The sequence below is a fragment of the Kogia breviceps genome, chromosome 14 (genome assembly GCF_026419965.1).
Source record: "Kogia breviceps isolate mKogBre1 chromosome 14, mKogBre1 haplotype 1, whole genome shotgun sequence".
Classification (NCBI taxonomy): domain Eukaryota; kingdom Metazoa; phylum Chordata; class Mammalia; order Artiodactyla; family Physeteridae; genus Kogia; species Kogia breviceps.
This window is the reverse complement of record NC_081323.1, coordinates 50,082,596-50,098,087: the sequence shown is the minus strand read 5'-3', so window position 1 is coordinate 50,098,087 and position 15,492 is coordinate 50,082,596. Positions and strand designations below refer to the sequence as shown.

At 39.6% G+C, this 15,492-nt stretch overlaps 1 protein-coding gene and 1 pseudogene across 3 annotated transcripts in view; one reads left to right on the top strand and one right to left on the bottom strand.

The window, feature by feature from the left end:
- ATRN (attractin) overlaps nucleotides 1-15,492 on the top strand; it is a 160,782-nt gene that overhangs the window by 39,167 nt on the left and 106,123 nt on the right. For all 3 annotated transcript variants that reach the window (XM_059037673.2, XM_059037677.2, XM_067013940.1), the window contains exons 4-6: nucleotides 4,379-4,507; nucleotides 6,219-6,424; nucleotides 7,933-8,101. In XM_059037673.2, the coding sequence (XP_058893656.1) occupies nucleotides 4,379-4,507; nucleotides 6,219-6,424; nucleotides 7,933-8,101 (504 nt within the window). The remainder of the gene's footprint in view (nucleotides 1-4,378; nucleotides 4,508-6,218; nucleotides 6,425-7,932; nucleotides 8,102-15,492) is intronic.
- On the bottom strand, nucleotides 14,362-15,320 carry LOC131741130 (heterogeneous nuclear ribonucleoprotein A1-like; annotated as a pseudogene).

Sequence of the window (15,492 nt, the reverse complement as noted above, 5' to 3'; positions counted from 1 at the left end):
AAATAACTGTTTAGGTCATAAGGCAATGTCACAGGATGGGGAGCTGAGGAGTGCTGTTGGATCAGGAGGACTTTGGATAGAGGAATCAACCCAGTGGTGATGTGCTGGGGGCCCAGAGTGGAGTGAGTCTGGCGGCAGATAGTTCAGCCAAATAAAGAAAAAGAGAGCCACACAGGATTCAGAAGATTTGGACTTTAAATCTGTGTTCTGCCCAAGGCTCTGCATGAGTCTGAATAGTTCATTTAAGCACTCTAGTCCTCATCCTCTGAAGCCTAAAATGAAGGTGTTGTACTGTGTTCTCTCTGGGTGTATTGCAGTCCATGAAGTTTAATTTGACTCTGAACTGGTTGATCACATTATCTTTTATATGCTGAAATTCTGAATAAAATTTGTTTGACAAACAGAGTTCCATTACTGGACAAATTTGAGACCCATTAGAGCAAGTCTCTTCCAGCTGCACAACATTATGACTTTGTGGTGCATTCACTTCAACAAATGCATAAGTGCAGCACCTTTGTGGAGCACCTGCTTGCTCTGCTCAGATCTGTTGGTAGGGAGATGCAGAGGTGGTAGTGGTGATTGAGCAGGGAGAATAGTTTTCCTCTCTGAGGAAATTCTTATTCCTTTTAGAGGTTTTTGTTGTTATTTTTAAGAAAGTCAAATATTGATGAGGCAGTTGTTTAGGCTGGGATGCAGAGCTGTTAGAGGAAGTCTTATGAAAGCGGGAGTCAGCCTGTCCAGCACCCCATGGAAATCGTGGTCAGTCTGTGGCAGGTAATCAAAGGCAGCCACCTCTTTTGTAGCTGTGGACCCTCCTTTACCACTCAGAAGTATAGATGCTGTCTGGACCCATCCCTAGCCTCCTAAACCTGACTAAAAATCTGGCTTACCTTCCACATCTGCCTGTCCTTGAGTGTATAGTTTTTCAAGGAAACAGGTGTGTCAAACTGAGGATTTGCCAACTATGTAAACTTTCATAGTGTAGTTGGCAAAGTCAGACTGTGCTCCAGGTGTGTTCAGAGAGCCCATATCTGTCTGGGACAGTTATGTTGAATTAAGACAATGTCTTTAGTTCAGTGATTTTCAGAAATGGTTCTAAACAATGGTACTCTGTGTTTACAATATAAGATTATGAAGAACCCCAGGGCAAGCAGTTCTTGATTTTCTCAAGTTGAACAGCTGGATGCAGCCTAAGCTGAGCCTGCATTTATTTACCTTCCTAGGGGCAGGGGACAGGAAGGTGGAGGCAGCTCAGGGTGACAGTTGAACGGCAAGCCTGCAGCATCACTTTGTCACCCACACACTTTCTATTGCCTTGCACACTGGGTTGAGGTTTATATTCATTTATTCTGTACAAAGTTTATTTTTGTCATAAACCAGTTGTTTTATTTTCACATTGGGAAAAAGCACATTCTGCAGTTGTCACAAGTTTTGAAGTGAAAAGAAGCAAATGCCTAAGTCTCTCTGACAGTCGGGAAGCTGATCCCCTTTCTCCAGCAACGTGGTCATCTAGTGCAGGTGGCCCTCCCACTCATTCTGACTCTCCATCCTTTCTCCCTCCACCCATTCTGCCATTCGTTCTATACATTTAAATGTCCCTACCATATAAATAATAAACACCGTTAGCCATCTCTTATTGAGCACCTACTACTGTGAGATGCTATTTAAGCCCTTCACATGCTTTAACAGTTTGATTCTCATTACATTGCTGTGAGGTAGATAGGATTTCTTTCATTGTGCTTTTGAGAAAGCTAAGGCTCAGAGATGTCAGTGACATGCGCAGGCTTGTGGAACAAGAATCAGAGCTCACATCTCTGACCCTGAAGCTCATGCTAAGATAACAAAGAGTGTCCTACATGTGACTGAATCCACCAGTCCTTTCCTGTGCCAGTATTTCTTATGGCAAGATTGCTTTTGACATACATGTTTCTAGGTGGCCCTTCTCTTGCAAGTACTTACCCCTCAGCATTTTAGGGGATTCTGGTATATAAAACTGATGAAAGCATCATGATGGTTGAAACCTTCATTTAGGTCTGTGATCAAATGTCATTTCTTCCAAGAGTCCTTCCCTAAATACCCTTTCTAAAGTAGCACTTTCTGTTCTTTTACTCTGTTTTATTTCCCTTCATAGTATTTACCTCTACCTGGCATTACATATACACACCTGTGGGCCAGGGGTTGGGGGTTCGTATGTAGGCTTATTCTTTCTCTGACATGAACTCCAGTAAGGGCAGAGACATCTTCACTGTTGTATTCCTGGTACCTAGAACAGTGCCTCACTTGTAGTAAGTACTTAGTATTTGTTAGTTGAATGCATAGTAGAAAATGCTTCACCGTTTTGCAACCCCTAGAGCACCTTCAGGGTCCTTGGGTTCCTGGAGTTCTGCCTGCGTATTAAAAACTTGTTGAATGAAAATCCCATCCCTTCTTCCTCCTCACACCCTGCTTATATGCTCTTCCACTCATTTTTATATGCACTTGTATAAATACACATAAATGTACACATATACTAGGCCCATCGTCTTGCAGCTTGTTTTTTTTCCCTACTCTTCAGAATGCTTTGATGAGCGCTTTGTTAGTCCTGCAGACCTAACGTATGTAATGACTCATTCATCCAGCTCCCAGATGACCATTTAGGTGGTTTTCAACCTGTTCTCATTCTGAATAATGCTGCGGTGAGGATTCTTATATATTTGTGTATGTGAGCAAGTGTTTCTTCTACTAAGAAATAGAATTGCTAGGTCATAATGAATAAGCATTTGAGATAAGTCATCAGCCCAAAACTATGTGCTTTGGGAAAGAAAAGAGGCCTGTGTGGCTGCGGTTGAGCGAGTGAAAGGAAGAGAGTACAGATCTTCCTTGGCTCGTGATGGGGTTATGTCCTGATAAACCATTGTATGTTGAAAATATTGTAAGTTGAAATGCATTTAATGCACCTCACCTACCGAACATCATAGCTTAGCCTAGCCCACCTTAAATGTGCTCAGAACACTTACATTAGCCTACAGTTGGGCAAAGTCATCTAACACAAAGCCTATTTTATAATGTTGAATATCTCATGTAATTTTGAATACTGCACTGAAAGTGAAAAACAGAAAGGTTGTCTGGGTACAGAGTGTTTGTACGTATATTGGTTGTTTACCCTTGTGATCGTGTGGCTGACTGGGAGCTACAGCTTTGTGCTGGTGCCCAGCATCATGAGAGAGTATCAACAGCATATCGCTAGCCCAGGAAAAGGTCAAAATTCTAAGTACAGTTTCTACTGAATGTGTATCCCTTTTGCACCATTGTAAGTCAAAAAATTATAGGTTGAACCATTGTAAGTTGGGGACCATCTGTAATAGGTGAGATGTTTGTTCATCGGATGGGATTGTGTGTGTGGAACAGATTGCACAGGGCCTGGTAAGGAGTTAGGCTTTAACTGAATGAGATGATGGTGGTACTGAACAATAACTGGGCAAAAGATAGGAGCATATGAAGAAAAGCAAAAGGCGCAAGTAAACATAGGAAAAATGATTAACCTCAGGAGTATAAGAGAAGCTCAAAACCACAGGTTAAAAAAATCACTTTCACATATTAAATTAGCAAAACTAAAGTAGGACTGGTAATTCTCCTTGTTGGCAGGGTTAGGTGGGATGGACCCTTTCATTCTCTATCGGTGGGATTTCAAGTCACCATCTCTATTCTGGAAAGCAAATTGGTATATGGATTAAGAGCCTTAAAGCCATCATTTAGACCCTTTGACTCGGTAATTCTTTCTCTTTGTAGACACCCAACAGATACTATTGTGGGCTGAGCTCTGAGTAAGGGTCTAAAAGTTCTGAGGGAGCTCTTAGAGACATAGAAATGCTTATAGTATATTACTTGTAAAATAGAATATGATATGTAACATGGTATCAGTTAAACAAAGAAAGTACATCAGAATGCTAATAGTATTGGGATGATGGATGTTTGTATATCAAACTTTTATTTCTGTTTTTACTTTTCATGTCTTTCAATGGTATATGTTTGGTATCCATCAGCTCATAAAGTTTGTTACTTTCTGTGATTGTGGAGGTTCAGCTCATAAAGTTTTTTACTTTCTGTGATTGTGGAGGTTCACTCAGTTTTTCAAAGGAGTATTATAAAATGTTTTACTTAAAAAAAAAAAGAATAGGGTGATCGGTTTCAAATCTCATTTAAAATATAACCTAGAATAGAGAAGAACCTAGCAAAAGATTCAGATCTGTTCCTGTGCATTTGTCACAGCAATTTGGCCCTCTTCCTAGAAGTGGCTTTTTAAATTACAAGGGTGAAATCCAGTTGAATTTGTGTTCTGTCACCATGTGATGTGTCTGTGATTATGCTTCCCTTTATAAGACATGTGTTTTCATTTCAGCGGCCTCATTGTTCCTGAGAGAGATGGCAATGAGACTGTCCCAGAGGTCGTTGCCACATCAGGTTATGCCCTGCTGCATTTTTTTAGTGATGCTGCTTATAATTTGACTGGATTTAATATCACTTACAAGTAAGATATTTAAGTCTAATATTTGTGATTTTTTTCAGAAGACTATATACTTTGTTTTAACAATAATAATGACTAACATATTGAGGGTTTACAATGTGCCAGGCATTATGCTAAGCAGTTTGCATAAATTTTCTCATTTAAAGTTCTTTTAAAAACTCAGTTACAGGCACTGTTTTTCTACTTCTTTTATAAATGAGGAAAGTGGCAGGAAAAGGTAAAGTAAATTGTCAAAGCAGTGGGACCAGAGTTGCAACCCAGGTCTTGCTGCTGTTGAACTTCTCCTGGAAAAGAGGGGCATTATCCATTCCTGCCAATGGATAAAAACTTTGGAGGAGTTTGCTAAGTACAATTTAAGAAATATTAGTAGTTTTCATGTACTCAGTAGTTGGCGCATTGATGCCAACTTAGTTGAGGTTACAAAAGAAATGTAGACAGACAGACTGGGCAACTTTTGGAATTTGTTGCAGTAGGAGAGAAGCTAACTTCTGTCTTTTCCTTTTTTTCCTAAGAAATATTTATTTTCAGAAGTAGTTAAATTCATAAAATGCCATAAGCAGAGGGTCTGTGATAAAGAACTTCTGTGGCCCACAAAACCTAAAATATATATTATCTGGCCTTTTACACAATACGTTTGACAACTCCAGGTATAGCTGGTAACCCCAACGTGTAACCTTTATACTGGGTTCTTTTTCTTGCCCATTTTCTCAGGATCTCAGTAGTCTTTCAACCCCCTATTTAAAGCCATCTTTATCTTGATTGGTATGGTGATTCAGTTTTTCAGGTACCCAGGGTTTGTGACTTAGCAGCCTGGGCGGCTCATCACAAGCCTGGGTTTGAAAAATAGGCAGGCATATGCATTTATTATATTATATTACAGCATAGATTATAAAAATACTATATATATATACTTATAAAATTTTATTATAAATGTATCATGAACTGACGTTAGGGTGTAGGCATGAATGTTAATTAGCTTGTTTTGTAACTGATTCCTGATTTTCTGGCATGCTTTGCTACAAAATTCCTTTTTAGTTTTCTTTACACTCTTACAGTATTTGCTAATCCTGTTATCCCCCTTTTTTAAAATCAGAATTATGTCTTTCAAAGTGTTGTCAATATCATTGTCACATTACTATGCAACACTTTATGGTTAAACTCATGTATTAAGTTAAACTACCCCTCCCTTTTCTTGAATCTGAGATGGGTAGATAAACTTGCTAAGGAATTTAATACACACCAATCTGAGCAATAATCTTAAGCAAATTCTGTAAACTTCTAGAGACTATCCAGAGGAATGAGGATGGTAGTGTATTGTTTGCAATTTGTTTTATCCTTTTCTTCTCCAGACTTGCTAGCATGCATTTGGCAATTTTATAATGCTCATCATTTGTGGGCTACCAAGAATTAGGATAGTCATCCTGTCCTTAAGGAGCTAAGCCTGGATATTTTTCAAGAATCTCTTCTCTTCTTGTAATCTCTTTAACTGTCTCTTCGTATTAGAATCCAACAGGTTTAATTTGATTTTATTACTTGCCCTAGTTCTGCAGGGTTGAGTGACCCCATTTAGGCTAAATGGTAAGTACTGCAATTATGCTTGTGAATGAACTGGCTAGACAGTGAGATTTCTTAAGCCTTGTGTAGGAGGAAGTTCTGCTAAGTTAATCAAAGTGTTGCTTTGTGTTGATTTAATTTCCCCCCACTATTTTTATAGTTTTGACATGTGTCCGAATAATTGCTCAGGCCGAGGAGAATGTAAGATCAGTAATAGCAGCAACACTGTTCAATGTGAATGTTCTGAAAACTGGAAAGGTGAAGCATGTGACATCCCTCACTGTGTAAATAGCTGTGGTTTTCCTCATCGAGGCATCTGCAATTCAAGTGATGTCAGAGGATGCTCCTGCTTCTCAGAGTGGCAGGGTAGGAACTTCTTTCTTTTTTTTTCTTTCAATTTACAGAATGTTTCTAGTTTAGTAAGTTGTAGATTGACTTTATTCCTAATATCTGTACCATTTATGTTAATCAAATATCAGGAAGAGTTTAAGTTTTCATATCTCTTTATTCAGCTTCTTACAAATCTTTGAATTTCATAGATGTATGGTTGTGGTCTCTAGAGATGTGGAGCAATTTAACATTCTTTGCAGTTCATTCATGAATTTAGAGAACTTGGTCTCAGCCATAAGACATAGAGAACCAAGCTGGGAGGTGGAACAAGAGCTGACAATAATGGTCTCTCCACAGAAACTTTCAATAAATTCAGAGAAAATTGGGGTTTGATTATACAGTAGAATCCTAAAGCAGTCAATTATTGGAATTATCTGCCGATACAGATTATTAAAGAAGCCCTTTAGCAAATTCTTCAAGGGGTGGGTGATAACAGCTGTTACTGACTTAGTTTTGGGGTTTTTTTTTTAAATACATTTACCCCTTTCTCGAACACATTTATTTTGAATTTCCAGAAATGTGCTTGTTTAGATGCTTTAGTTTATTCGGTTTGGCTGACATTGAGCAGTTAAATAATTGAAGTATTTGACTACCTACCACTCTGCAAGTGTTGGAGCAGAAGCCAAACCTCTTTAAAAAAAGGAGTTTCTTGATTTTGCAGGAAATGGATAGTTTGTAATACTCTCAGGACTAGTCTTTACATTTTAGCTCTAAAGGTTTTTTTGTTTTTTCTAAATTATTTATTTTTGGCTGCGTTGGGTCTTCTCTGCTGTGTGTGGACTTTCTCTAGTTAAGACAAGTGGGAGTTACTCTTTGTTGCGGTGCGCAGGCTTCTCATTGCAGTGACTTCTCTTGTTGCAGAGCACAGGCTCTAGGTGCGCGGGCTCAGTAGTTGTGGCGCACGAGCTTAGTTGCTCCGTGGCACATGGGATCCTCCTGGACCAGGGATCGAACCCGTGTCCCCTGCACTGGCAGGCGGATTCTTAACCACTGCACTACCAGGGAAATCCCTAAAGTTTTTCATTTGAATTAATAATTCCTTTGTCCACTCTTTCCTCTGAGAGCTGCTTAAGCAAGTATTTCATTATTAAAAATTCCTAACCTAGATATGGTCAGGTCTTCATTAGAAAGTATGTGATTTTGAATTTTATTAGAGATTACCCTTGGTCACTACCTTTAAGTAAATTGAAAGCACAAATTAAAGGGATTTGTCTGATATTTAGATGCTAAAGGAAAGACTGTAGATATTCTTTAGATAATTTGTTGTATTTAGATGATTAAAACTTGAAATGCAGTAGTTTTCTTTTTTTTTTTTTGTCCTTACTGCACTGCATGTGGGAATCTTAGTTCCCCTGACCAGGGACTGAACCCAGGCCCCCTGCAGTGGAAGTGCAGAGCACTGACCACTGGACTCCCAGGGAATTCCTGAATTGCAGTAATTTTAAAGCTGCATTTTGTGAAGCTAATTTATTATGTTTTATTAGGTCCTGGATGTTCAGTTCCTGTACCAGCTAACCAGTCATTTTGGACACGAGAGGAATATTCTAACCTAAAGCTCCCCAGAGCCTCTCACAAAGCTGTGGTCAATGGAAATATAATGTGGGTTGTTGGAGGATATATGTTCAACCACTCAGATTACAACATGGTTCTAGCGTAAGTTGTTTTAAAAATTTTTACAAGCAGCTTACTTTTCCATTTTGAAAATATTTAAAGTAGAGATAAACAAAAAGAAAAGAAATCATTAGTAATTGCATTCCTGAAGAAAATCTCTGTTAGTATTTTAGTAGTTGTATTCTAGACTTTTGGGGACATATTCTTAGTTTTTGAAATTGGGAGCCACAAACAATTCATTGCTGTAATAAGGAATAATTCATCTTTTCCAGACACTGTCTCTCAGATTTTGTGTTAGGTACATATAATAGGTTCCATATAAATAGGGGATTGCTTTGCCTCTTAATTTAATTAACATTTCTATAGGTTAAACGGCTTGTATTTATAGTTTGCTAGTGGAAATTATGCCATTCTTTAATACTTCCCAGGGTTCAAGGTCTTTTGCTGGTTCCATGCTGCTCATCCTGAAGGGAGAGTATATTTTCACGGAATTAGCTATGGAGTTTGACTTTGGGGAGAAATTTTTGAACACCTACTGTTGTGCTGATTTTATGCCCTGGAAATTTTTTCTAAACATTTTCTACTAATGAAGATTGTCAAAAATCAGCATCTGTTCTTTAAGGAATTCTGGAAATATGACAGTGATAGTATAGTTTCTGAATCCCCCAAACATAGTCATTAAAGCACAGAGAACAACTAGGATAGCAAAATAAAAAACACATGGATAACATGTATAACAAACTTGGTCAGAAGGCATCTACACATATAGGTGGGGTTAAACCATTGACAGCTACAAGACCTGTGTGCTATCAGTATCTATGTAGGAGTAAGCAAAGGGGAGCGATGGGCCCACCAACACTAAACCCAAAGATGCGCTGGAAAGCTCAGCAAGCTGCTTTGAGACCAGCAGCTGGAATTGGGAAGATTTTGCATGTTCTAGTAGGGGGGATGAGCTCAAGGGATCTGTAGTAGGATCTGAAGGGGCTGGAACAGTTTCTGCCTTATTAGCTCTCAAAAAACCAGCCAAAGACTCTTTGTGGGAGAAAGTCCCACACTGAAGAAAAGCTGCTGGGAATAGAATTCAAATTGAACAGGACAGGGACAGCAGAGAAAGAAAGTCCAGATAACAGTCTTGAGAGGGGAACAGAGCCAGGAGATCTCAACAAGTAAGGTGCCAAATAGTTGGACACTACACTACAACAGAAGAGGAGCTAGTGAGCTGAGAAACTAGAAAAACTAGCTAAATCAATCAAGCCTCTCCTAAAAGAGTTCAGGAAAATTATTTTTAATTAAAAAAATTTAAATTAAAATTTAGCAACAGAAAAATATCAAGGTCAAATCTCATAGAAAGTTATTTTTAAAAAGAAGAGAATAAGTAGAATAATACCCCTTCAAACATGAAAGCATAATAGAAAAACTGACAAAAATTATAACTTAGTATTCCAAAGAAAGCTAACATACAATAAGGAAATGATAAAAGACATGAAAGGACAATATAACCAGGACTAGAAAAATTCAGAAATGAGATGATAGAAGTTAGGAAAGAATTTTAAAATAATTTCAGAATTAAAGACAAACCTAGAAGGAATACAGAGTAAATAAACACAAAAGATACTCCTTTAGAAATAGAATATGAAAAAAAAGAAATAGAATATGAAAAAGGAAATTTTTAAAAATCATAAATAAATGAAGGTCATTTTCCCCTATTCTTTGAATGATAAGTACAGTTAAAAAACCTGGACATTATATATAAAACAAACATAAGAAAACTCTGAGGAAGGCAGTCTTATTAGGGACCTCAAACCCAAAAAATGACATAATGGTAAGTTCCAAGGGTTTTCCTTTAGTCTCATATATCTCAGACTTGATGTTGGAAAAATAAGCAGTCTGGAAATGTTGATAGGTATAAGCTGAAAAAGCCCCAAGAAAACCCTGTTTTCTCTAGCCCAAGGACCAGTAAAGGGGCAGCTTAGCAAGACAGAAAACTTTTAGACAATAACCACTCGACCTTAGACAAACAGCACAGAAAGAACTGTGGCTTCACCCCCACCCCTGCTAGCAAAGTGTTAGTATAGAGTCTAGATTTCCACTTATGCGAGGATAAAGTGAGGTGCTCCAACCCCCCCCCACCCCGCAGTCCCACCAGGGTAGAGTTAGAGAAGGCCCTACAGGGAGCTGAGACTTACTTCTCCACCAGGCATTAATGAGGCCTCACCCACCCCTGTGACATCAGTGGAGACACTGTGGGGAGCCTGGATTTCTACCCCTGCCTGGTGGCAACAGCAGTAAATGAATAGACTTTCCCTCTCTTCACTGTGGTGGTGTCAAAGGAGCCCTGCTATAACAGAAGATGTAAATAAGATCCAGAGTCTCATGTCATGATACCCAAAATGTTGAGATTTCAACTGAAAATCATTTGTCATGGTAAGAGCCAGGAAAATCTCAACTTGAATGAGAAAGGCAATTAAGAGATGCTGACAGCAAGGTGACACATATATTAGAGTTATCTGACAAAGATTTTAAAGCAGCCATTATAAAAATGCTTCAACAGTTCTCTCAACAACAGAATGGAGAGGACAGAGGGGAGAATCAGTGAACTTGAAGATAGAACAATAGAAATTCCTTAATCTGAACAACGCAGAGAAAATAAAACATTTAAAAAATGAACAGAGTTTCAGAGACCTGTGGACTGTAACAAAAAATCTTAACATTTCTGTCACCAGAGGAGCCTTGGAAGAAGAGGAGGAAGAGGGTGTGTATGAAAAAGTATTTGAAGAAATAATAGTTGAAAAGTGCCCAAGTTTGGCAAAAGATCTTTTTATGCATGTACAGAGTCAAGAGATTGGGTGAACTCCAACAATCCCAGCTCCCACAGGAGTTTACATTTCATTAATTCTTTCTTATTCCATCTCTCATTCTCCAGCTCAGCTGTCATACTGTCTTTTCATTTTTTAGATCTCCACCACATTTTCTTCTGTTTTCCTGCTCAGCTAGTGGCCTTGTTTCCCATTTCTGTTTTGAAAGATAAAGGTTATCAAAAGAGGACTTCCACAGACTCCCACCACCACATTTAGCAATTACCTACATATTGCTCATTTTTCTGTCTTCTGTTTCTTTACATCAGAACTGTCCAGTGGACAGTTTCTGTTTTGGTTATGATGGAAATGCTCTGTGTTTACACTGTCATGTCACTATCCACATGTGGTTATTGAGCACTTTAAATGTGGCTAGTATGACTAAGGAGTGGATTTTAAATTTTCAGTTCTTATTCCTTGTCTTACTTGATCATTCACAAACATTCGATACAACTAGTCTCTCCCTCCTCTTTTAAACAGTTTCTTCACTTGGCTTCCAGGACTCCACACTTCCTTGACAGTTTTTCTAACTGCCCATTCCTTCTCAGGCTCCTTAGCTGGTTCCTCTTCAGCTAACTGACTTCTGAATGATGATGTGCCCCAGGGCTCAGTCCTTGGTCCCCTTCTGTGAGAGTGTGTATTCACTCCCTTGGTGATCTCATGTAATATCTTGGCCTTTATGCTGGTGACTTCTAAATTTATATCTGCATCCTAGACTTATCACCTGTTCCCATATCCCCACCTCTTTATTTGACATCTCAATAGGCATCTAAAAATCCATGTGTCCAAACTGATCTTTCCTCCAAGCCTGTTGTTGCCCCAGAAGTCTCTATCTCAGTAAACGACCACTCCATTCTTCTGTTTGCGCAAGCCAAAAATTTCAGAGTCATCCTTGACTTCTTGTTTTTTTCACACTGCATATCAGTATATGTATTAGTTATCTTTTGCTGTGTAAATTACCACAAACCTAGCAGATTAAAACAAAACACATTTATTACCTCATAGTGTCTGTCTACTGGTCAGGGTTCTAGGCATGACTTAACTGGGTTCTCAGCAATCAAGGTGTTACCTGACCTGTGTTCTAATTTAGAGGTTCAACTGGGCAGGAATCCATTTCCAAGCTCACCCATTTCCCGGTGGTTGTAGGACTAAGGGCCCTGGCTTCTTGCTATCTGTCATCTGGAGGCCACCTCAACTCCTGGAGGCTGCCCAGAGTTCCTTATCGGTAGGATTTCCCCAGTATGGCTGCTTACTTATCAGGCCACAAGGAGAGTCTCTGGCCTATGTCTGCTAGCAGGATAGATGTCATGGAAATTACATCTCATTATTTTTGCCATATTCTGTTGGTTAGAAGCAAGTCATAGATCCTGCTCACACTTGAGGGGAGGATATTATATACATGGGTATGAACACCAGGAGGCAGGGATCATGAAGACCACCCTGGTGTCTGTCTGCCACAATATGTCAGCAGATCTTGTTAGCTCTTCCTTTAAAATCTATCCCTAATCTAACCACTTCTCACTACTTCTAGTGCTGCCACCCTGAGAAGTAAAGGTAAAATTAAAGGTGTAAAGGTGATTGTCCCTTCCACTGTTATACTAGATATTATGAGTCATATATTCTACCATTTATGTGATTTTTGTACTTCTAACTGGCATCATCCTCCCTTGAAGTAAGAAATCTGGGAGTCATTTTGATACTTCCTCTCCTTTACCTCCTCATAACATAATCTCATGTCAAGCCCATCAACTTTGTCACCAAAAACATGTCATATTCATTCTTTTCTCTTTTAAGACCAGCTTGCCGGGCTTCCCTAGTGGCGCAATGGTTGAGAGTCCGCCTGCCGATGCAGGGGACACGAGTTCATTACCCGGTCCGGGAAGATCCCACATGCCGTGGAGCAACTGGGCCCGTGCGCCATGGCCGCTGAGCCTGTGCGTCCGGAGCCTGTGCTCCGCAAAGGGAGAGGCCATAACAGTGAGAGGCCCGCGTACAGGAAAAAAAAACAAATCAATAAGACCAGCTTGCCAGTATCTCTCATCTAGGATTCAGCAGTAGGTTCCTATAAAGTCTGTCTGTTTCCATTCATTCCGCTTAATCCATTTTCTAAATATCAACTGGGGTGATTTCTTAGGATATACATTTTATCATTTACTACCTTCTTAAAACCCTTCAGTGACTTCCCATGGGACTTAATGATCCTACCTGATGTGACCGCTGCTTACCTTCCCATACTCAACTTGCTCCCCTCCTGCCCCATCAGCCCTCTTTCCTTACCTGAAACTCCTTATGCTTGCTCTTCCCTTTGTCTAGACTGTTCCTGCCATTGTACCTCAGGGCTGCTTTCTTCCTTTACGTATCCTGTCAGTTAACTGTCCCATAGTGAGATCCTCCCCGATCAGCTAGTTCAGACAGGTGCTCCCTGGTTTTTTTCATAGTTCTCATTTCCTTTAGAGCAGTGTCCATAATTTTTATTTTACTTGTGCCCATTGTTCTTGCTTATTTTCTGCCTTTTCCACTATATGTTCTACAAGGTTAGAGACCTTGTTAACTCACTCAGTTTGGCTTAGCTCATGGAATGTGCTCAAATAAGTTTTTATCAAATGAATAAGAGAGTAAATGAATTATCTGTTTCTTTCACAAATATTTATTCTTAGAAATATAGATGTTACCTACTACTTTTATTTGACTGGTGTATCTCGTAATCCATGTTTATTTTTTTTAATTTTATTTATTTTTAAGAGGGTGTTAAATAGTTTATTGATTACCCATGGTAACGGGTGATAAACAAGCTTCATTCCCATCTATAACTTTATCTTGTACCATAATTCTATTTAGATATATTGCATAGGATGTGTCAGCAATCACATTAATAACCAAAAAAGTCCATAACTTGGCTTGGGTGACCCTTTTAACGGTGAACTCCAGGTCACAACACAGTAACTGTCAGTTCATCTACACCAAGTTTCTGAAGACATTGGCTTAATTCACAAGCAGGTTGTGAATAAATTTCAAATGGAACCCGACATCACCCTGAAGAAATTCTGACTTCACACTGATGCAGTCGTTTACCAAAATGTCTTTAGAGTAGACTAACTTTACAGAGCACATTTTTTAAAAAGGTGCATTAATTCAGTGTCATGATCAGACAATTATATTTAGCAATCAACAGCATGGGTGCAAAAAAAGCATTTACATTAAAACCCTTTGTTTTACACTTTCCACAGAGTAGAAACTAAAATAACCTGTTATACAGTTAGTCACAAATACAGTCCTTGAGGTTTTTTGGCCCATACACAGGAGTATTGTCTAAAACATGTCTTCTTTGTAGCAGCTAGGCCCTGCCGCCACTGTGCTTGGCTGAGTTCACAAATCTGTTGTAACCTGTAGCTTCCCTGTCACTTCTCTGGCTCTCCTCTCCTGTGAAGCTTTGTTTCCTGGCAGTAATTAAAACATTCTGCCACTGCCACAGCTACTGCTGCTGCTGGAACCGCCATAGCCACCCTGATTTCGTGGTTTGGCAAAGTACTGGCATCCACCACCACAAGGGCCAGAACTTCTGCCTCCAAAGTTTCCTTCTTTCATGGGTCCAAAATTTGAAGATTGATTGTTGTAATTGCCAAAATCACTGTAGCTTCGACCACCTCCAAAATTGCTTCCATCATTACCAAATCCGTTATAGCCATCCCCACTGCCACCATAGCCACCACCACCGCGGCCACCACCAAAGCCACCTCGACCACTGAAGTTTCTTCCATGACCAAAGCTGTCATTCCCACCAAAACCCCCTCCACGACCACCACCAAAGCTTCCAGAACCACTTCGACCTCTTTGGCTGGATGAAGCGCTAGCCTTCTCTTGCTTAGATAGGGCTTTCCTTACCTCACAGTTGTGGCTGTTCACTATGTGATATTTCTGAATGACAGTCTTGTCTGCGGAGTTATGGTCATCAAAGGTTACAAAAGCAAAGCCTCTTTTGCCACTGCCTCAGTCAGTCGTGATTTCAGTCACTTTAGTTTTCCCATACTGTTCAAAATAATCTCTTAGATAATGTTCTTCAGTGTCTTCTTTAATGCCACTAACAAAAATCTTTTTCATAGTTAAGTGGGCACCAGGTCTTTGAAAGTCTTCTCTTGAGACAGCCCTCCTTGGTTCCACAACTCTTCCATCCACCTTGTGTGGCCTTGCATTCATAGCTGCATACACCTCCTCCATAGTGGCATACGTGACAACCCCGAAGCCTCTGGAGCGATTGGTGTTTGGATCCCTTGTTACCACACAGTCTGTGAGCGCTCCCCATTGCTCAGGTGGCTCCTCAGACTCTCATCAGTTCTTTCAAAGCTCAAACCTCCGATGAAGAGCTTCCGCAGTTGTTTGGGCTCTTTGGGAGACTCTGACTTAGACATGATGGCAGTGGAGAGAGAAGATGTCAACGATGCTTACTTGGTGGCGTCCACGTGCAGAAAGGAGTAATCTAACTAATGTATCTCCATATTTACTTTTTAGGTTTTAACATTTTTCTTCTTGTACTTGATCAAAACATGATTTTTACAGCTTTATGTATGTTGTGTAAATACT